Source organism: Lepidochelys kempii, chromosome 18 (assembly GCF_965140265.1).
Source record: "Lepidochelys kempii isolate rLepKem1 chromosome 18, rLepKem1.hap2, whole genome shotgun sequence".
Lineage (NCBI taxonomy): Eukaryota > Metazoa > Chordata > Testudines > Cheloniidae > Lepidochelys > Lepidochelys kempii.
Genome location: NC_133273.1, coordinates 9,584,709 through 9,607,024, shown reverse-complemented (window position 1 = coordinate 9,607,024; position 22,316 = coordinate 9,584,709). Strand labels below are relative to the sequence as shown.

General features: G+C 42.3%; 1 protein-coding gene across 3 annotated transcripts in view; it reads left to right on the top strand.

Annotated features, from left to right (window-relative positions):
* The window catches only part of UBR4 (ubiquitin protein ligase E3 component n-recognin 4), a 113,850-nt gene extending 101,841 nt beyond the window's left edge, over positions 1-12,009 (top strand). For all 3 annotated transcript variants that reach the window (XM_073317114.1, XM_073317113.1, XM_073317112.1), the window contains 4 exons: positions 1,044-1,268; positions 8,019-8,109; positions 9,187-9,349; positions 10,814-12,009. In XM_073317114.1, coding sequence (XP_073173215.1) covers positions 1,044-1,268; positions 8,019-8,109; positions 9,187-9,349; positions 10,814-10,878 — 544 coding nt within the window. In that variant the 3' untranslated portion in view covers positions 10,879-12,009. The remainder of the gene's footprint in view (positions 1-1,043; positions 1,269-8,018; positions 8,110-9,186; positions 9,350-10,813) is intronic.
* The last annotated feature ends 10,307 nt before the right edge of the window (positions 12,010-22,316 follow it).

The following is a 22,316-nucleotide window of genomic DNA, read 5'->3' as shown; positions in this document are numbered from 1 at the left end:
AAATCAAATGCAATGAAACTGCAGCCTGTGTATCCCTGGAGCAGTCAACACTTGGGCAGTGACACAATTTGTGTATTGCTTTTAATATCTTTTTCTCCAGATGCCACTGTATTTTTCTCCAATTCCCTTGTGAGAAGACAAATTAAGCTAATTATGTAATCTTATAGCCCCGCTCGGCACCATTTGAGAGCCCTGCTGTGTGAGTTATACAGCCTGCTGAAATGGTTCTTTTAAAAGCAGTGTTTAACAGTACTGCAGTTCCTAGAGTTGCTGACCAGCTAAGATCAGCTGTAGAGTGCAGCCAATGAGAAATGCACATACCATTGGCAACCTACAGATAATTCATATCTGCTGGGGATACTGATTTATCACTCATTTGATTATAGGGGTTTGTTATTAATTTCAAAATGCTGGGTAATATCTAGCAGGCAGCCTCATTCTCATTGATCAGTGCACTGGGTTGTGGCAGTTTATGATCACTGGGTACAGGGCCCATGAATCTCTTAGTCTTGGGTTGTCTATACAGCTGTAGGCTGTGATATAGTTATGTTTTTGATTCCCTCATAAGAGTGGAAAAGAAAGGAGTTTTCATAAATAAAGTGTATCTTTGTTTCTGTTGGTGGCCTATATCTTACCCTTGATTGCTATAGGGAGGGCTAAATAGCACAAGTTGTTACAAAGATCTAGCCATGGAAAAATCTATAGTTAAGTGCTTTGTGCTGCCTGTGGGATTGGTTATTTTAGCTCTTCTGGCTGAAGTGGCTGGCATCTGATTCTTCCCCCACATTCCCAAAAGGGAAGGGACTTTTTATTAAACATTTCCCTCTAGCGGAGAGAGAGGTGGGTTGCCTTGGGATCCTTTCTGCTGCTTTGTACTGCTGGAGGGAAAAGCTAGTCTGCAACCACTACGTGTGTGTTTGGGAAATCTGAGACAAAGGAGACATTTGGGGGGAAACGGACTCCAGTTAGGAAATAAAACGTTGGTTGGTTGTGTAGTGCTTCTCATGCCCGGGCTAGTTGTTCACTCTTCCCTTGTATTCCAGAACCCGAGCAACTTCCAGAGAGGAAAAGAACCTTCAGAGTTTTATGGAGCATCCCAAGGAGAAATGGGTGGAGAGTGCCTTTGAGGTGGATGGGCCCCATTACTACACAGTTCTGGCACTACACATCTTGCCACCAGAGAAGTGGAAAGCCATGCGGGTTGAGATCCTCAGGAGGCTGCTGGTTATTTCACATGCACGTGTGGTGTCACCAGGGGGAGCCAGCAGGTCAGTAATCATCGCAGCTTTTGCCACCCTTCCATTCACTCAGAAGCTGCCCAGTGAACTTACTGGTGTTACCTTCCTAGTCATTTGAGCTGCATAGCAACATGTGTGATATAGGGCTGTCAATTAATCACTGTTAACTCAAGAGATTAACTCAAAGCAAATTAACTTGATTTAAAAAATAATCACAATTTATCGCAGTTTTAACCACACTGTTAAACAGTAATAGAATGCCAATTTAAATGTATAAATATTTTCAGATGTTTTCTATATTTTCAAGTATATTGATTTCAGTTACAACACAGAATACAAAGTGAACAGTGCTCACTTGATATTTTTTATTACAAATATTTGCATTGTAAAAAAGATAAACAAAAGAAATGGTATTTTTCAATTCACCTCACACAAGTACTGTTGTGCAATCTCTTTATTGTGAAAGTGCAATTTAAACATAGTGTGGGGTTTTTGTTACATAACTGCACTCAAAAACCAAACAATGTAAAACTTTAGAACCTACAGGTCCACTCAGGCCTACTTTTTGTTCAGCCAATTGTGAAGACGAACAAGTTAGTTGACATTTATGGGAGTTGCTGCTGGCCACTACTTATTTACATTGTCCCCTGAAAGTGAGAACAGGCACTGTAGTTGTTGTTGCAAGGTATTTACGGGCCAAATGTGCTCAACATTGGTATGCCCTTTCATGCTTTGACTTTTGTTTGTCTTTTTTTACTACGATTAATTGCTGTTAATTTTTTTAATCATTTGACAGCCCTAGTCTGGTGCTAAACAAGAGTGTTTATTTTTTTGAATAGTCAAGATTAACCTTTTCTATATATGTTTGTATTTAAATCAGTGTGGATGGATGCAGGCACATATATAATTATATGCACTCGTTATGAGGCATTTATGCACATGGAGTTTCTTCTGCTGTCTTCCCTATGGTCAGAATTGGTCCTGGTACCAGTAGATTAGATTAGTACACACAGATTTTTTCCCAGGGAGATTGTTTTTAGTAGTATAACCCGCTTTGCATATTCAGTCCCAAAGAATGAATTTCTTTCTAGGGTCATCTCAATGAGAGGAGAATCAAGTAGGTGAGAACTGGGAAATTACAATCAATAAGACAGCATTGTTGCTTTATGCAGTGGTGCTGGCTAATTAGTGAGTGGTGTTGAATGCTGCTGTTTTATCAGAGAAAATCTAAGGCGGATGTGTGAAGGAATTAAAAGAAGGCTTAAACTCCAAGAGCTCATCTTTTATTTCCTTCTCTCCTAAAGGAAGCAGTTCAGTTTAACTTGTTGAACTGCAATTTAAGAAACTGTCATCTGTAGCTCACTTAACTGACAAGGTCCAAACCTATAGATAACTGTAAACAGAACATGAAAGATCAGGTCAGTGAAGCAGTCAAGTGATCCTGACAAGTTTAGTGGCAGAGAGTCCTGTGGCACCTTATGGACTAACAGACATATTGGAGCATAAGCTTTCGTGGGTGAATACCCACTTCGTCAGATGCATCCGACGAAGTGGGTATTCACCCACGAAAGCTTATGCTCCAATATGTCTGTTAGTCTATAAGGTGTCACGGGACTCTTTGCCGCTTTTACAGATCCAGACTAACACGGCTACCCCTCTGATACCTGACAAGTTTAGAATGCTCAAAAATTGATCTAACTGCTCTTCTGAAACCACACCACAAAAGCAAATTATGCTTCCTTTAAACCCTGCCCCCCACCCCCTCAAATATTAGCAATCAAGCATGTGAACTGTACTATAACAACAAATGACTGCCCCTGCTTGGTGGGGGGGGCGGGGGAAACTGTTTCCAAGAAGGGGGACCAAGGGAATTCCAATTGCAATTTCCAAAGGTGTCATTCTAAATAATAATTCATAATTAAGGATAAAATATTCTATTTTGGGAAATGTCCATTAAGATGACTTATCAGTCATTCTTCCACTAGTCTGTCCCATAATCACATGCCTAGTAAAAATTAATCCACAGTATTGATTTCTTTGTTTCTGTTGTTCTTGCTAAACCTGTCATTCATTCATGTCCACTATCTATTTCCACCACTTCTGCTCTGGAGTTCTTGGAAAAGTAGGTTAAGGATATGTCTACATGGCCCACGTTACAGCACGGCCATGGCAGCGCTGTGATTTGAGCAGTGTAGGCATGCTTTATTACTGGGTGAGAGCTCTCCTGGCGATTAAAAAAAATAAAATAAAAACCACCCCGAATGAGCGGTGGTAACTTTATCGCTGGGAGCATGGCTGTAGGCTTTCACACAGTCTACAAAATATTCTAGAAAAAGCAAAGCCCTTCAGTGAGTTGACATGGGTGTTTCATTGGTTTAATGCTGCTGAAAACCCCCAGAGAAAGTTATACTAGAAAAGGAAAAAAAACAATTACTTCACCTGTCAAATATTTCTGAGAATGTGTACAATACAAGCATCTTGAAATGGGAATAGCAAGAATTCTACATCCATCTACCCTGCCCCAAAGCCTCAGGAAAAGCCTCAATGACAGGATAGGTTTCAGGGCACATGGCAAGGCTTATTCAAGAGCTTTCTCTTTCCCTTAGGCTGAGAGAGAATTTCAGAGTATTCAACTGATTACACTCAGCCCCTCAGATAGACAAACGTAGGGTCTTTTTGCTTGCGGGTCCTAGCTGACCTTAGCTGTTGGGGTGGAACATGGAGATCTGGTGGCCTTTAATGCACTAACGTGATTTTTAAGTTAAAACCAGCACCTTAAACGTTACGCTAAACCTAACTGGAAGCCAGTTGCAGTTTCTGGAGCATGGTGTATTTGCTCCATGTGTAGGACAAAGCATAATAAGCAGATTGCTGCATTCTGCACTCGCTGAAGTTCCTGGGTACTTTTTTAAGAGTAACACCATACGGAGCACAATTGAACAATCTAATCTGGAGGGGACAAAGGCTTGTGTAACTGGCAAGGATGCAGTCTCCTTTCCAAGTGAAGATGGGGAGAAAAGAACTTTGCTACTGCTGCTGTTTGTGCGTCTAGAAGCAACTGAGGATCTAGTAGGGTCCCTCGATTGCAACCCTTAGTAACAAAGGTACATGCACCACCAACTCAAATAAGAGCAAATATCATCTGTGCTGCCACCTCTGGCTGGTGGTTTCCTCCAGCCGCTCAGCATCACTGTTTTCTGTTTTGCGTTTCAGTCACATACAGGGAAAGCCAACTGGGTTCGCTCTATGGGGCTGATGGAATGCATCCCATTGTGTCTCCCCCTCACATATAGTGAGGGCAAAACCAGAAACCCACCATATCCCACATGAGAGCATTCGCAAGTCCCTTAAGCCATTGCTCAACAATACCATCCGTGTCCAGCTAGAGAAAAAACAGGAACCACTCTAACTCATTCCCATCCAGGAGCTACAAGGGTCACAATTTAATTGTCAATGGTATCAAAGGACCTGATCCACAGAGGTGGTGAGCACGTGCATCTCCTATAGACACCCCTGATTGAGGCACAAAGGTTGCAGATAAAGTGAAAAGAATTCAGTACAGACAATGAGGCACTTCTGAAAATTTTAGCCTTTAGTCCAGTGCCAGGAAAAGATTCGTCTAGTGGGCCTAGTGTGTTAGGTTATTACTGAACCAAGAGTTTTAGCAAGAAAAATCCTATAAACATATGATTCACCGTGTGGATCTGTGTGAAATTTGAGGGGAGTGGGATCTTTTGGATTTTTTTCCGTGCTCCTGACTCTGACCTTTGGAAAATATTCATGGGAGAAGTGAAGCTTCCAAACTGCTAATGTCTAACTTGCAGCTGGAAATCCATGCGTAGCTGATGAGCCTGAACCAGCTTATGTTAATGCAAATATAGCAGCTATTGTATTGAGTAGCCATTCCAGATGGCAGCTACATAGACTTAACCCACAAGGGCCTTTTAGTTTTCAATTAAAGGAACAGAGTCCAATTATATCAAAGCCATTCAAATAAAAAGAAATTCTGACTCAACACTATTTGGGAATCCAGAATTAGCCTCACTCTAAGTTGCTCTTCTTCCCGTGGAAATTTAGTCACCTTTACTAATTGGTTTTTCTTTAAATAATTGAGCCTAGCCGCACAAGCAGGCTCCCACCTACAAAGCACATGTTATAACATGGAGAGGGAGGGTCTCTTTGACACACACACACATGGTTTATGAAACAATCTGTGTATGAAGCAAGACCTATACCTTCGGTGGATTTTAGCTGTGTCCGTAATCTGAGGGTGCCCTTTTGTCTCTTGCTGATCCACAGCCGTGGCAGATGAACTGGTTGTAAATCTGTACAATATGGGGAGGGAGATGTCTCTAAACTTTAAAGTGACAAACGGGAAGCAGTGTGTGATGAAATAAGGCAGATATACCTACACAAATTATGTAAGAAAATTCCAAATCCATTAGGAGTGTTGGCAATACATCCCACCTTGCCAGGGGCTATTGCTGATTAGCTTAATTTTTCCTCTTAAAAACTTGTAGCTAAGCGATCCCTGTCTTTCCCCGCCTCTTAACGGTATATAGCACTTCTCCAGATACTGGTGTGTTGAAAGCAAGCTTAGGAAGACTCTTGGGACAATACTAAAGAGTCAGAGTCTGACCAGAGATGGAAATTCCCACATTTGCTGGTGGGTTTTTCTCCTTTGGGGGGGCCAGGGAGTGTGACATAATCTGACAGAAATGGAAATACCTCACTGAAGTTTTTCAGCAACACTTTACTACTGAGTACACCCTTGTATGGAACATGTCTCTTTCTGAGGGCTTGGCTACACTTGCGAGTTACAGCACAATAAAGGAGCCCTGGGCGCCGTAGCTCACTACCCATTCACACTGGCAAAGCACGTAGAGCGCTCTGACTCCATGGCGACAATGCTGCTGGTCTCCACCTGGGCAAGTGGAATAACATTTGCTGCGCCCCTGCTGGAGTGCCACGGCACCAGTGTGAACGAGGTGTTGCATTACTGCGCTCTGATCAGCCTCTGGAAACATCCCATAATCCCCCTAAGTCAAGTGTCAGAGTAGCAGCTGTGTTAGTCTGTATCCGCAAAAAGAAAAGGAGTACTAGTCTCTAAGGAGCCACAAGTACTCCTTTTCTTTTTAAGTCAAGTGGCCACTCTTGTCCTTGTTTTTGAATCACTGCAGGAATATGGATGTGCCCTTGGAAAGCTCCGTTTCTAAGAGCTGGCTGCTTATCTGCTCCAAGACAAAGCAAGCCATTAGTGTGGGATGCTGTGTGTGTGACAGAGAGAGGGGCGGAGAGGTGGGAGGGGGTCTGCTGCTGTCTGAACTTACAAGACAGCATGCTGACATGCGCTCAGCCCCCCCACAACCCACTCTCTCTCCCCCCACATACACACAACACACTCCCTGTCACACTCCACCCCCACCCCACCTCATTTGAAAAGTACGTTGCAGTCACTTGCATGCTGGGATAGCTGCCCAAAATGCACCGCTCCCAATGCCGGTGCAGGTGCCGCAAATGTGGCCACACCAGTGCACTTGCAGCTGTCAGGGTGGACAGATTGCAGCGCTTTCCCTACTGTGCTCTCCGAAGGCTGGTTTAACTCAAAGCGCTCTCCATCTGCAAGTGTAGCCATGCCCTGAGACAGCTAAACAGACACCGTGTGGATTCATTTTGAACCCTGGATTTGGCCACCTTCACAGGCTTCCAGATGGCCATCCATCAGTCGAAGTGTTATTCTAAATGTTCAGTGTCTTTGAGGGACTCAGCTCAACTCACACTTGTCTGAATGACTTTCTAAAAGTAATACCTGCCAGACTGCGTAATTGGACATTTTTTTTTTATGGTCATTTGGCAGCACTTTGTATACAGGCCCTTTCCCTCGGTATGGTTAGTCACTCCATGTGTTCTTAACATGTCTGAATCTTTCACAAGTGACAGGAGAATGTCAAAACTCGGTGAGGGACTCAGGTGCGGCTGTAACACCATAAATATAATAGTACATTGAAAACAATTAACCTACAAGTTTCAAGTTAAGTGTCATTTTAACTGGCTTAAAACTGACCAGGGTCAAGCCCCTCTGGTGTTATTACACTGCTCTTCAAAAGACTTGTTCGAGTTTTTTAAAAGGTGGCAGAGATTCCAGTCAAAACTACAGCTGAGTGTCAGGTTTCAGAGTAACAGCTGTGTTAGTCTGTATTTGCAAAAAGAAGAGGAGTACTTGTGGCACCTTAGAGACTAACCAATTTATTTGAGCATGAGCTTTCGTGAGCTACAGCTCACTTCATCGGATGCATGCTGTCAGGCTCTTTATCTATGACAGTAAAGGATGAGATGGTTCAAGCACAAGTACCATAATTATTCATTGTATCAGAACCATTGAATAAGAGGGGCCGCATGGTTGAGGAGTCTGAGCATTGGACTGGAGATAAATTCTTTTTCCAGCTCTGCCACTGACTTGCTCTGTGGCTTTGGGTGAGTGTTTCTCCCTTCAGTAAATAGAAGTGGTGTTGGCGTCCCCGCCTCAGAGTTTAGTTAGTTTGTAAAGCAATTTACAAGTGCTGAGAATCACAGGGCACAAAGGTCTAACCCTAGACCAGCATGGTAATGCATACGTTTGCTCCACATGCTAAAGCACAGAACAGTGCTTATTCACAAAACCATTTCCCGTGTGTATTATTGATAGGCTTTTGGCTGTTACAGCGTTCATGCTATTCATCAAATGAGTTACAAAGCAGAGTAAAGTGATTAACTCAGAGCTTGATTTCATTTTCTCCCAAGACTGACAGATAAAGCAGTGAAGGAGTATTCAGCATATCGCTCTGGCCTTCTCTTCTGGGCCCTAGTAGATCTCATTTACAACATGTTCAAGGTAAGATCTGTCTGGAATCAAGGTTGTTGGTTTGTTTGGGGTTTTTGTTTTTATGGATGCTGTTAAAATCAGTCTGCTCTGTTCCTTTGAAGGGTAGGCAGGGCTTTAAATCCCTTCTAAATTTCAAACTCTGCTTGCTCATGAGAACAGGAGGGGTGGTACGATGTATGTCCACTTGTGATTACCCCTCTTCTCAGCTGTTGTCCATCTGAAGTAGTAAGGTCTTATGATTTACAGGCCTTCTCTCTCTCTCCCGCCTCCCCCCGCCCCTGTTTCTCTTCCTGTTTTTCTGTCCTCTGTTCAGGCATTGTTTCCAAGATTCTGCACTGGAGCAAATGGTTGGAATAGCCTTTGTTGCTGGGGTGGGAAGGAAGTCCTGGTCTTGGACCCTGCTTGGGGTGTCTGACCCTGCTCAGAAGGGATAGAGAGGGATTGATAAGACACACTCTTCTTTTGGAAAGTGTAAAAGCAAAGCCCAGTTAATCTATAGCTCCCTCCCCAAAGCAAGCAGACATTTAATTAGGGTGAGTTGGAGAAGGAAAACTCTCGGGTGCTTTTTAAAACTCTGTACAAAAAGAACTGAAAATCTGAGTACGAGGCACCTTCCTGTGTGGCATGTTTACAGGAGACAGGAAATCTCAGCCCAAAGGCAAGGCTTCATAATGGGGCATCAGGTTATTGAAGTCTGCATTTTCTAAAGGTTGTAGGCAGTGTTGTTGTAGCCATGTTGGTCCCCGGATACTAGAGAGACAAGGTGGGTGAGGGATCATCTTTTATTGGAACAACTTCTGATGGTGAAAGAGACCAGCTTTCGAGCTACATGGAGCTGTTCTTCAGATCTGGGAAAGGTACTCAGTGGGTCACAGCTCTGTCTGACCATGGATTTAGCTGTGACATTTTGATACCTTTCCAGATCTGAGAAGAGCTCTGTGTAGCTCGAAAGCTGGTCTCTTTCACCATCAGAAGTTGGTCCAGTAAAAGATGTTCCCACACCCACCTTGTCTATCCATTTTCTAAAGAGTTTATTATTCTATAGGCTTAAAACAAACTGACTTGTCCCTTTTCTCCTCCTTGTAGAAGGTGCCTACCAGTAACACAGAGGGAGGCTGGTCCTACTCACTGGCTGAATTTATCCGACACAATGATATGCCAATACACGAAGCTGCAGACAAGGCCCTGAAAACTTTCCAGGAGGAGTTCATGCCAGTTGAAACCTTTTCTGAATTTTTGGATGTGGCTGGTCAGTATTAACTTTACCTTTTAAAGGCTGTTTTTGTGTAATTCAGGACTGGAAATATGTAATTTATGTAACTTGCTTTTAGAAATATGTGGAGGGAGGTGGGGGGAATGATGGGATCTTAAACCACCTGGTGCCTCCTAGGTCACTTTAAAAAGCATTCTTTTTGGAGAGTCTTCTGTTTCTCTCTGCAATCTGCATTCACCTCTGTAGGGATACGTGGGGTGAAATACACTTGTTTCCTAAAAATTCACCTTCTGCCATTTCCCCATCTGCAAAATGGAGATAAATGAGAATTATCTTTGTAAAGGACTTTGAGATCCATCAGTGAAGAATGTTGTAGGATATATATGCCGCTGCTTCTGCTTCCACAGCTGAATTTGTAATATGACACAATTACTACAGCAGATTCCAATTTCAAAAGAGGATTGCAAAGGAATTAACAGGAACAGATGAACTTCTAAGTAACAATGTTCCTGTATTCATTTAAACATCCCCAGTAATAAGGACCAAATGAAATGTAAAACATAAGCTGTAGGAGTGGAATTGTTTAACACAGAGTGGTCTTCCACAAGGCAGGAGCAGGGGCTTTGGACACCTATTTTATTTTAGGTCTTACCCTTCTGTATTAACAGGGGCATCTTGCTGCTGTTGGACTTGGTTTAGGATCCTCTCTAGTTTTTGTAAGTTCATCATGGGTACTAAATGTGTCAGTATTTGATAGGGTACCAGCTTCCACAGGATCTATATCTCCAGGAAACCAGAGAAAGTCATCCACTGAGGAGCTGCTCTTCATCATTTTATCCTGCCCAACTCCTGTCCTTACTAGTTAGCCGTCGTCATTGCTCATCATCCAGCCTCTTAGCAGAAGATGCCACTACCCTCAAATAACTTTTGGACTGCAGCATCTGTGCTACAGATGCTCCCCACTCTTCTGCATCAGCTTCTACATGTATGTGTAGTGTCAATATTTTCTGGCATTTCTACGTCACTTCTGTAGGTAGGTTGTGAAGTTAAGCACCAGACTGAACTTGTTACACCTAAAATGAGGCCTTGACTGGAATCCCCAGTTTAGACATCACTGCCAGTCACTGGTGTAGCTGCACCTAGTGCAAACCCGTTGTATAGGCAGGATAAACAGCTGTACGCTGCAATTTGCCCTGGTATACTGCACTGGTGCAAATAGCAGCTTTACTTGTCTACATTGGGGTTGGCACTGACTGCTCTCTTCAGGCCTTGTGAGTCTGTTAGCCAAGTTGATTGACATGGGTCTGCTGTTCTCAGATCTCAGCAAGCATATATTTGCTTTAAAACAGTATTCTGAGTGGCCGGTCTGTGATGAGGCCAGTAGTGGTTGTAGCTTGCCTGTTTTCTGAATCCACCTCTAGGTGCCCTGATGGTAAAAGATGCCTGGTGATTCAGAAGGGCAGGCAGCTCCTGACTAACTTATTTGTGCTGTTTTTTCAGGACTATTATCAGAAATCAACGACCCTGACAGCTTCCTCAAGGATCTTTTGAACTCCATTCCCTGAGCATAGAGAAGCAACTTGCAAAGATCTACAGTAGCTTGCCTTCCATCTCTTTGTGCAGTCTTTCCCTCCCCCAAGTAGTGCTGCATTTTTTTATTTTCTACACTTTTTTTTTTTTCTTGGAGTGATTTGGGATTTAGGCTTCTTTGTTTTATCCGGTATTTCAGTGCTTCTATATATAAAGCCTTGTGTATTCCAGGCAATCGAAGGAACTTGTAAAGACTGAGGAATCTCAGTCAGTGAATCTTAACACTTTTTAGTGTGCACCTCTTTGAAATTAAATAAATTAAACACAAAAGGTCAAGGTGGGTTTGACTAGTAATTTAACCAGCCAGTGACAGCACCAGGTTCCCTTTTGTCTTGTATCTCAGAGCTCCTTTGTTACTGCAATTCACTTGGGTTCAGGGCTGTTGCTCTTTTCAGCCCATAGTGTGGACGAAGAGCATGTAAAAACCCACTGAGTTGCAGGGGCCAAGGACTCCGTTTGTAATGCTACATTTACTGACCCATTTTTCATACAGTATAAACCAGATTTTCTCTTTTTGTTGTGTTAGGGGTCTATGGAATGCAAGGACAGCATGTTATGCTTGATTCCTTCATAGTTATTCTGAAGAGAGAATCGCTTTCATCAGGGCAGTGATTTCTCTTAATGCCTTGTGTGTTTCTCCTTTCATTGAGCCTACTGGGATTTAATATTATAAGTGATTGATGCATGTTTTGTGTACCGAGGTCTTTCTAGATTCCATTCACTCTAGGGCTGTTTTCAAAACAAGAGTGCACACTAGTGGGTTGGGTAATTTACCATACAGGGAGATCTCACCTATACAGGGGATAGAGTTAAGGAAATTGGACAGTTTTGCAATTAAAACTTGTTCCTTAGTGTCTGATAAAGTTTTGATTCCTTTGAGAACCGTGTGGGGAATAGACAAAGGAGGCATGTCAAGATGGCTGCCAATCCTTTTAATGGTATCAGGCTTGCATTCTGTGGGGTGTACCCTGGTTTGAATCCAGGCATCAGTCTCTTTGAACACAGCCTTGGTCCTTCTCAGCAAGTTATGCATGTTGGTAACTTACCTTTGCCATCATCTCTGCTGTCGTCTGGTTAAGCTGGAATCCAATAAAGCTTTCCCCATCCTTCTGTCTCTGTATGAACGTGAATTTCAGCGAATCAAACTCGGTCCCATAACTTAGCATTGGGTGACCAGTAAACAGTAGTTCAGAGACTGAATAACTAAGCAGCCCATCTGATGCCATTATTAGCCGTGGGCATGTATTGATAAGAAGACAGGTGGTGGAACACTCCATGGGAGGTGTCTGTGGGCACTCAGGCCAGTTCCAATTGTCTGATTAGATCCGGGGGGGGCAGGGTTGGAGTACAGAATAGCCAACAGAACAGTGGGGGTGTTTATTAAGAATAGATTGAGGCAACATATCTTAAGGGAAGTTTCAGAGGGATAAATTAAGCTCTATCTATCTATAGATCTTCCTTGCTCTGTAAGGCACTGATAGCCTGGGTGGAGAATGAAGTATTCTAAGCAAGTCTATCTCAACATAGCTCCCTGTTAACAAGGCAAGTGCAGTGTAATAGTTCTGTGCAGTTGGGGAGATTCTCGCGGGTTAAGCACTAGACCAGAGATGAGAATCTCCTCTTCTTTGCAGAGCACTTATTTGCAAGGACAGACTTGACAGTCCCAAGTCTGTTTTTACTTTCAAATCACCATGTGACACCAGTGGCCCAAAAAACAAATACAAAATGCTTAAACATTGAGAGATAGGAGTACAACTCCAACACCAGTATGGTTCAGTACAGCTTCAGATGCACTCCCATGTATTGCTGTCAGGAGTCAGATGCTGCTAGTCGGATTTCTTGCATAAGGAAAGGACCTTTCACGCCCGTATAATTAAGAAATTCATGAGAAGGTGTTTTTGAGAGTAACTTGTAGAAAGCAAGACTCAGCTTGTATCAAGAACCCAAATCTGTGCTGCCATTCATGTCAGCTTCTACTTTCTGTGATTCTAATGTGCCAGTCGTCATGGCATCTAGGAACCAGGTACAAAAATAATGTGTTATTACTTCATTTAGACTGCCTTCCTCACAGAAAAAGGGAGACTATTTATTAGCTAAGCTCATGATTAAAATGTAACAGCTACCAAACACTGTTTATCATTTGACAATGCTATGAAGGAAATTAACCACTGCTTGCCATTGCCAGATGTCTTGCTGTAATGTTCTAAAAAAGCCATATTCTTTTCTATTCCTTTCTTGCCCTCCAGCAATAAATAGAGCCCACAGCCTAATTTCCTGAGCTTTCCATCTGTAAATGGACTAAGGTTTTATTTGTCTGGGTCTTAGTTGTATAACGTTTGGCAGATTTTTGCCCTGAACAAAGCGTACTCTTCTTGTGGTTTAGCAAAGCTTGGGGGTAAATTACCAGTGTAAACAGAGTTGGTGTCTACCTGCTTAGTCTGTGTTTTCACATGACTCTGTGGTCGAAGCATCACGTTTTCTTTTCATCTATGCGGAGTTAGCCCGCTGGGCACTACAGTCGCTTAAAATATAATGCTTAAAAATAATGCGGCCGTCAACAACAAAAAAAATCTTCCAAATATATTACCAGCTCCTACCCATTTACATGGCATTTTTCTCTTGTTTTTCCTTGTCACATAACAGTAATGCTTGGGCTTAAAGGTTGATATGTGATAGGCCTTGTCCGCACGCAAACTTGCACTGGTTTAATTAAAGGTGTGTGTTAAAGATGATTTAGTTAAACAAGACCAAAATCCTCTGTAGACCTTCATTTTGGATTATATTGATGCAGCTTAAATAGGTTCTTTAGCAATTTAAAGCAAATCACAATAAACCACTCAACAAAAAAGTATCTATGTAGGATTTTGCACTGGTTTAATTATATTTTATTTTTAAGCCAGAGCAATTTTTCCCATGTGTATAAATCACAATGTCCCAAAGGCAGGATTATGACTTGAGAGCGGTCATAGAATCCAGTCTGTGATGGGACTTGTCAAATTGTGGGGACATCCTACAACTAAGATTGATGATTGGTCTGGTCAGTCTTAAATATCTTAGTGGGAGCAAACAGTGTGTTGACCGCATCTACAGAGCATAATAAATTGGGAGGGACTGACCACCCGTGAAGAGATAAAAGGAACTAGGTTATTTAGAAATGTGCAAAAAAACACAAACAGTTTGGAAAGTTTCTAGCGAACGTGTAAAGAAAACTAATCTGAAAGACCGTAATGCTAAGACTCGTTCGCTTTCCACTGTCACCTAAGATATGAGTGTGCAGTGCATTCTGGCTGCAGTAAAGGCCAATGTAATTTTAGTTACACAGGCTCACAGGGCAGGGGCCAGAACCACTGCTAGGCATAAGCAAACTAAGCAATTGCTTAGGGCCCCGAGCAACTCAAGGGGGCCCCCTGTTAATTACTGTGGGGGGGAGGATATTCCTGCTTAGGGCCCCCAAAAGGGGTGCACAGACACTGGCAGGGACATAAGTGTGGAGCCATCCTTGGAATTTAGTGTTCAATTCTGGGAACCATGATAAGATATTGACAAATTAGAGGAATTTCAGAAAAGAGGAATTGGGGGCTGATGCAACTGACTTCACCAAGCCTGTTCGTTTTTAATTGATGCCTTGGGACAAGAATAATGACTGTACAAATGTTAAAGGGGGCCAGATGCCAAGGAGAGAGAGGAGTTATTTAGGACAGGAAAGAAGGGCTACAGCTAGGAATAAGAGGATTGAACTAAGAGAATCTAGTCTGAATATCGGGGGAAAATCCTGATAGTGAAATGTAAGGCTATAGAAGAGTTGTGAAGTGGTGGATGCCCCATTGCTTGGGACATCTAAAATGACTGGATAATACATGAGTCAATGTATAACAGTGAACAATGCTTCACTGGCTGACCTGGAATGAACTGTGTGACCTATGAGATCTGCTTCATTTCTGCATCTATGGGACAAGCACTTCCCCAAAACAAAGATCTGAAATGGTTGCAATCAGACAAGCCAAGCAGATTGCTTATTATTTAACATTTGTAAATAGTATCTCACAGTGGGAACAAAGACAGTCCCTACTCCATTAACAACAATATTCTCTTCTTTCGCACCTGCTCTACTGGGAAAGCCCCGTTAGATGGAATTAACTTGTTGCCTTTGCTGAAGTTGCAATGCTGGATTTTGCAATTGCAGCAAATGACTCTGTGAATCATATTAAAACCAAACTATGTGAACAATCAAGAACCTGAAAGTTGCTCATTTCAGAAGACCTAGCAACAAGGTTTCCAGCTGCTAATAGAATGTGACTTTTTGTTACTTTGTCTTCATTAGCAATTTTAAGAGGAGTTCCTGTTCATATGCCAGCAGTTTGAGAACTCTAAAAACTTCTTGTTTCTTTCCCTTCTGCCCACCCTTGCAGACAAGGAAACTTTAGAAGTCCTGGAGTTTACAATCAGATCATGACAACACTTACACTGATGAGGCTGAAATCCATCAGCTCCTCAAAGTCTCTCCCTCCAACACAGTTTTCAACCCTTTTGTGAGTAATTTCTCTGGTACATTTCTGGTAATGCTATAGGAGATAAACACAGTGTACGGCGTGCCTAGCAATAGCTCCCATCTGGATTTTAGTGTAGCAGGGATCTCATTGGCCCAAATCCCCTCCTCTCATATTAGTATTTGCACTCTGCATTTTCTCCAGTTGTTATAAACAGCTTTGCTACTTCTGTCATGTTCTCTCTATTCCAGAATACTAACTGTTGATGTTTTGCAAAGAAATTGCACCCTCGACTTCTTGACCTTTCCTTAGCTTAATTGTGGCTCCTTGTGGTTCAGAATAGTTTCCGTACACTTATCCAGTAGAGTGGCCTGGTGTTCTCTTGTCTTCCTAGAGTCAGACATGCAGATCTTTTCTCTAGGCTCTGCACACTGAAATCCTCCTTTGTGTTCCTCTGTTGTACCTACACGTTTTTTAACCTTTTAGAAGACTAACATTGTGGTGACCAGAAGCACACACCTTACTGCCTCTATACCTCCCTGCCCCGTTGCACATTAGTATTTCCTCTTAGAAATGTGTATCTTACAGTTTCATCTCTGTGTTTTGTCTCTCAGTCTAGTTGCCTAGAGTATTTTCAAACAAACACTGAAACCGCTACTGCGGAGCATAAACATATACATCGTGAACTGAAATACCTTACAAAGGTTCTGAGTTTCCAGTGCAATAAAGGCAAAGCTTAATTCTTCTTTAATAGACAACAAATGGATAACTTGTGGGTAAGGGGACTCAGGAGATGGGGGTTTAAATCCCAGCTATGCCACACAAACTACCTGCTTGGGCAAGTCACTGAATCTTTGTGCCTCAGTTCCCCGTCTGTAAAATGGGAAAAATAATCCTCCATTTCTCTGTCTTGTCTTATTTAGACTGTAAGCTTTGTGTGTGCACAGTACCAAGCTCAGTGAGTCCTTTGGCTGGGGCTCTAAGCACTACCATAATACAAACAAAATCACTTTCATCCATAACCATCATCGATTCCTCCAGTTCCCCTAGCTACAGCTAGGTCGCTTTCAAAAAGATGCAGAGGCACTGCCTGGTGGGCCACCAGCAAAAAGGCAAGGAGATAAACGTGAGCCAGCACCCTCAGAGCCATGTAAACACATGTACTTGCCCAGCACGAATGTGTTTACATTGGCAGAAACCTCCCACCACAGCGTTGCTGGACTGCTTGAAGCAGTTTAACAGTACACCTTGTTCACCACAAGATCTACCAGTTATTGTATAACAACGGGGTCTGGAGAACAAGCAACTCAATCATGTAGGTTTTGGAAGAACAAGCAATTAATGTGAACTTGGGGAGAGATACAGGAAGAAATGTAGCAGTGGTTTGTCTCCGTTACAGTATGGCTTGAAATGATGCAGTCTCCTTGCAATGGCTGATTTTTCCCTCATTAATGAACCAGATGTTCTATCTGCCTCTGTTTTTTGTTAAGCACTTTGGGTGGGATTTTCAAAGGGGCCGAAGGGAGTCAGCCACCCAAATTATTGAAATTCAAATTCCCTTCGGCTCCTTTGAAAAGCCCAGATGCAGTTTAGAAAGTTGTTTTGTCTCCACCAACATAGGCTGCCACCTTCCTCCTCCTGAGTCAAAACGCAGTTTGCTCTTGAGTATTTCAAGCTCAGGATTTGCCTGCTCCTACTGTGCTTTGAGTTTTGTGTGTTGGCCGTAGCATTGCTCCATTACCTACACTGAATTACCTGAACCGTTTCTCTGCCTTCTGCTCTTAATCCACAAAAAAGAGACTTTGTTGGCTTCTTGCCCTTCAGTTTATATCACACTTTCTTTAATATCATCTTATCTACCCCTTGTGGTTTATTACTACCGTGTTTATACTGCAGTATCGCCCAAAGGCCCTAGTTGGAGCAGGGCACCATTGTACTACAGACTGTACAAACCAATAAGACAAAAGACAGTCCTTGTCCAAAAGGCTTAACGCAACCCACCATCTTTCTCCTTTTCCTATTATAAAACAATAAAATCATTCAATTCTCTAACACAATTACAGCCGCCACCACCACCAGAAGTTCTTGTTGAAATACATATACAATTAGAATCTCATGGGCAAATACAGCTAGTTTCCATCTTGTATTAACTAGACTACAGGCATTGATCTAAAGATAATTCTACACAGTCAATGGAACCTGTTCACTGTCTTAAGAACATAAGAATGGCCCATGCTGGATCCGAGCAATGGTCCATCTTGCCCAGTATCCTGTCTTTCAACAGTGGCCAGTGCCAGACACCTAAAAGGAAATGAACAGAACAGGGCAATTATTGAGTGATCCATCCCCTGTCGTCCAGTCCCAGCTTCTGGCAGTCAGAGATTTAGGGACACCCGGAGCATGGGGTTGCGTCCCTGACCATCTTGGCTAATAGCTATTGATGGACTTATCCTCCATGAACTTAGCTAAATCTTTTTTTGAACTCAGTTATATTTTTGGCCTTCTCAATAGCGCTTGGCAATGAGTTCCACAGGTTGACTGTGCACTGTGTGAAGGAGTACTTCCTTATGTTCATTTTAAACCTGCTGCCTATTCATTTCATTGGGTGACCCCTGCTTCTTGTGTTCTGTGAAGGGGTAAATAACAGTTCCCTAGTCACTTTCTCCATACTATTCACGATTTTATAGATCTCTATCATATTCCCCCCACACACACACATCCCTAGTCATCTCTTTTCTAAAATGAACAGTTCCAGTCTTTTTAATCTCTCCTCCATGGAAGTAGTTCCATACCCCTAATCACTTGTGTTGTCCTTCTCTGTACTTTTTCCTGTTCTAATATATCTTTTTTGAGATGGAGCAGCACACACAGTTCAAGGTGTGGGCGTACCATGGATTTATATACAGTGACATGATATTTTTCTGTCTTGTCTATTCCTTTCCTAATGGTTCTAACATGCTGTTAGCTTTTTTGACTGCTGCTGCACATTGTGCGGATGTTTTCAGAGAACTATCCACAATGACTCCAAGATTGATTTATTTCTTGAGCGGTAACAGCTAATTTAGAATCCATCATTTTGTATGTATAGTTGGGATTATGTTTTCCAACATGCACTACTTTGCACTTATCAACATTTGAATTTCATCTGCTATTTTGTTGTCCATTCACCCTGTTTTGTGAGATCCCTTTATAACTCTTCACAGTCAACTTTGAAGTCAACTGTCTTGAGCAATTCTGTATTTTCTGCAGCCATTGCCACCTCACTTTTACCCCCTTTTCCAGATCATTTATTAATATGTTGAACAGCAGTGTAGATCGGTGGTAGACCCCACTATTTACCTCTTTCCATTGTGAAAACTGATAGTTTTACCTACCCTTTGTCTCCTGTCTTTTAACCGGTTACTGATCTATGAGTCGACCTTTCCTGTTATCCTATGACTGCTTACTTTGCATAAGAGCCTTTGGTGTGAGACCTTGTCAAAGGCTTTCTGAAAGTCCTAGGACACTGTTTTGACTTATCCACATATTTTGTTGACACTCTCAAAGAATTCTAATAGATTGGTGAGGCAAGATTTCCATTTACACAAATCACGTTGACTCTTCCCCATATTGTGTTCATCTATTTGTCTGATAACTCTGTGCTTTACTTCTGTTCTGTTCTTTTAGCAAGCCTGGCAGGCATAATCCGTTTGACAAAGAATGTAGATGAACCCAATAATTCAAAATGTTTCTTGTTTGCCATTTTCTGGTGTCTTCCTGCTGTTGCATTCATGGGCTGAGGGAGTAATACAATACTTTGTCTAATAGTGGCTTTCGGTGAAGGATCTCAAAGTGCTTAAAAAACAATAAGTAAGTTTCATGACACCTCAGGAGGTAAAATAGATACCTTCCCCATGTTACAGATGGTAGAGACAGTCATCAAGAAGTGAAGTGACTTCCTAAAGTCAGCAACTAAGTCAGTGGCAGAATCAGGAACAGAACTTCTGACTCCCACTCCTGGATTATGCTTTTTGGTAGAAGAGAATAAACATTTTTAGGGCATCTGAACTGGTCATCGTCGAACTGAGGAACTGATTCTAGTATGGCACAATAGAGCCACTGGCTGTATAAACTTCCCTATAGAGACCTAATGCACCTCAGCTAAGCTGCAGCACCTATTGCTACCACCAGACCAATGTATGGTGTGTTGAATCCAGTCTTTCACGTTGCCTCCAACTTCATATTTAAATCAGAGCTGTTTGTTTAGAACAACTATCCTAAAAGCCACCGAGTGCAGAGATGAGGTTTTCCCAGTTCTTTTCAAGCAAGTTCTAGGCGTATCTGGCAAGACTTCATTTAGAAAGCCATTGTCTCCAAAATGTATCACGTTTATGATACATGCCTGATTCTAGATTACAAAGTCACATTGGCCTGTACATGCTTCTCTGTTTTGATAGGAAGCCAAGCCTCCTTAAAGCAGTAAGCATGGCCGTAAGCATGGATGATTAACAGAACATGAGGGCAAAGAGAAAACGTGATACTTGGCTTGGAATCAAAGGTGTCGAATTATTTTAAAGCATCTTTTATAAAATCCTATCATATGAAAGTACCACTTTATCTTACCAAGAATTACTGGAGAGTAAAACTATTTATCCTCATCCCCTAAGTCAGGCCGAACACACACCATCTCAGTCGAGGTTAGTACGACAATTTTTAAAATGCTTCACTGGCAGATTGTGGTGCAGTATTGACTCCTTTTGCAACAGGAACATAGCTGAAACCAGTGGTCCATATAGCCCAGTATCCTGCCTCCAGCAGTGGCCAGGTGCAGATACAAGAAACTGCATAATGGATCATTTGGAAATAGTCTTTCCCCCAGGAGAAGTTTCCTCTTAGCGGTTGGTTTGTGTCCTGAAGGATGATGGTTTAGAATAACAAAAACCTCTTTAATAAGGTTTGGAAGAGACAAAAACAAAAAATTCACCAGGTGTGTAAACAGATTCAAAGAAAAGGCAATTCATCATGATTTCCCTTTCAAGTCAAATGCCATGTTCTTCTGCTTGCCCTCATTTCTCGACACATGCTCGATTTGCTCATCCTTGCTTCAATTACCTATCTGCCCACAGCTTGCTACACCTTGTTAATGTTACCAACTGGTAGCATCTTGCTTTGAAGGCATGCATGGTAAACGTGAGGCATGTTGGAAAATGCTTACAGCTCTGATGAGTAGATAGCCATGAAATTAAACACTGGGAAACACCCAGAATCAAGATTATAAAACCCAGGCAAGCCCGAATGCTGTGCTGAGACTAGGAGATATCACCATCCTGGATAAGGTCTGCAGAGAATCAATATTTTGAGTCAAAGAATTGGAGCTGTTAGGAGCTCTGACTCTAAGAATCCGGCCTGGGTCAGATATCAGGAACTAAAACAGCACCTTTCCTTTCATGGTGAAAAAGGTCACATCTTCGGCCATTGCAATAAACAGCAGAACAATGTTGGTTGTTCTTGCTCAACAGAGTAAGGAAGTGCCTGCTAAATTGTCTTGGCTTCCTTTCATTAAAGTCTAGGGTTAAACACAGAGCCCCTTCTTGGTTTCCTAAAGGAAATCGGGGTCTTTGTATCAGAGGCTTGCTAGCTCGATTAATGTTTATCCCAAAATGTTAAAATGTGTGGAAATTTCCGCACTTCTGTGTCTGGGAATGGTTCTGGCTTTATTGCAGGGAGATTGTCTTGGAAAATGGCACTGCTGTGTCTTTTTACCTTGAGTTTGACCTAGGAAGGATAGCCTCCCAATCACACTACATCCCTCGTTCCTGCTTGGTCGCCAAGCCTTGTGCGTGGTTCGTTCCTGACCACTCTCTCTCCCTGAACCAAGTATCGAGGACTTCCTTGTGAGCTCCCTTTCCTCTGTTGTTCTAATCTAGGCCACTCTAACAGGCCTGGCTCTTTTCCCCATGAAAACCTTCCTTTCTTCTGTTCTAAAAATTCCCTGGCTGGCTTTCACCTGACTTTGCACATCCTGGCCCTGGAAAGGGAGACATTTATTGATCTTTTAGTGGGGGAGTTGCATATTGGGAAGAGGGTGTGTGCAGAAGAGTCCAGATGAAGGGGAAACAGATGGGAGGATATATTATGTCATGGGAAATGGGTGCCTCCTTGCAGGAAGTAAGTTTTACACCTTTAAATTCATGTCATTGCCAATTGTATTAGTTCTGATAAAGGCCAAGATGCTGCTGAGATTTTAAAGTGACTGGGGAAAAGTTTGCTCTCCATTGCTCAGAATATAATATAATTTTAAAAGCCTCTTCTAACTTTTCTCCTATTTGCTTATGAAATGAGCTATTAACTGTCTGCTGCTCACACAAAAGAGACGCCAAGACATTTACAAACACAGCACCACATCCCCAAAGGGAAATTGCTGCCAGATAAAGAATGGGAGAGAGCGAGCATAAGCCAAGGGAACTGGCTTAAGATCTAAGCACAAAATTTGGAATAATAATCCTCCCCCAAACAACAGGGTCAAATTCTGATGGGGCTGAGTCTGCCATTATTAATCCACAGTAGACAACCTAAATACCCTGCAGTTCTGTAACTGGAGGGGCTCCTAGCAGACAGCCACCAAGGTCAAGTCAAAATTCAAACTGAAAAAAAAAATTACCTTTTGGGTCCACGGGCCCACACTCCACTTTGATAATCTACCCTCCCTCCTTCTGTAGATCTCCATTAATATCAGCAGGCAGCTACACGCATGGAGAGCTGGATGCTAAATCAAGTCCTGCTCTGTGCTTCTAAAGGGTGAATTTTAACATTACAATGTTTTTTTTTCATATCTGAGCTACACGAATGTTATCCCAAATCAAGTCAATACAAGGGACACTTGCAGCAGCAGTCAGAGAAGCTAGAGATGGAAAAGACGTATTAGTTTGGTCTTATGTTTTCCACAG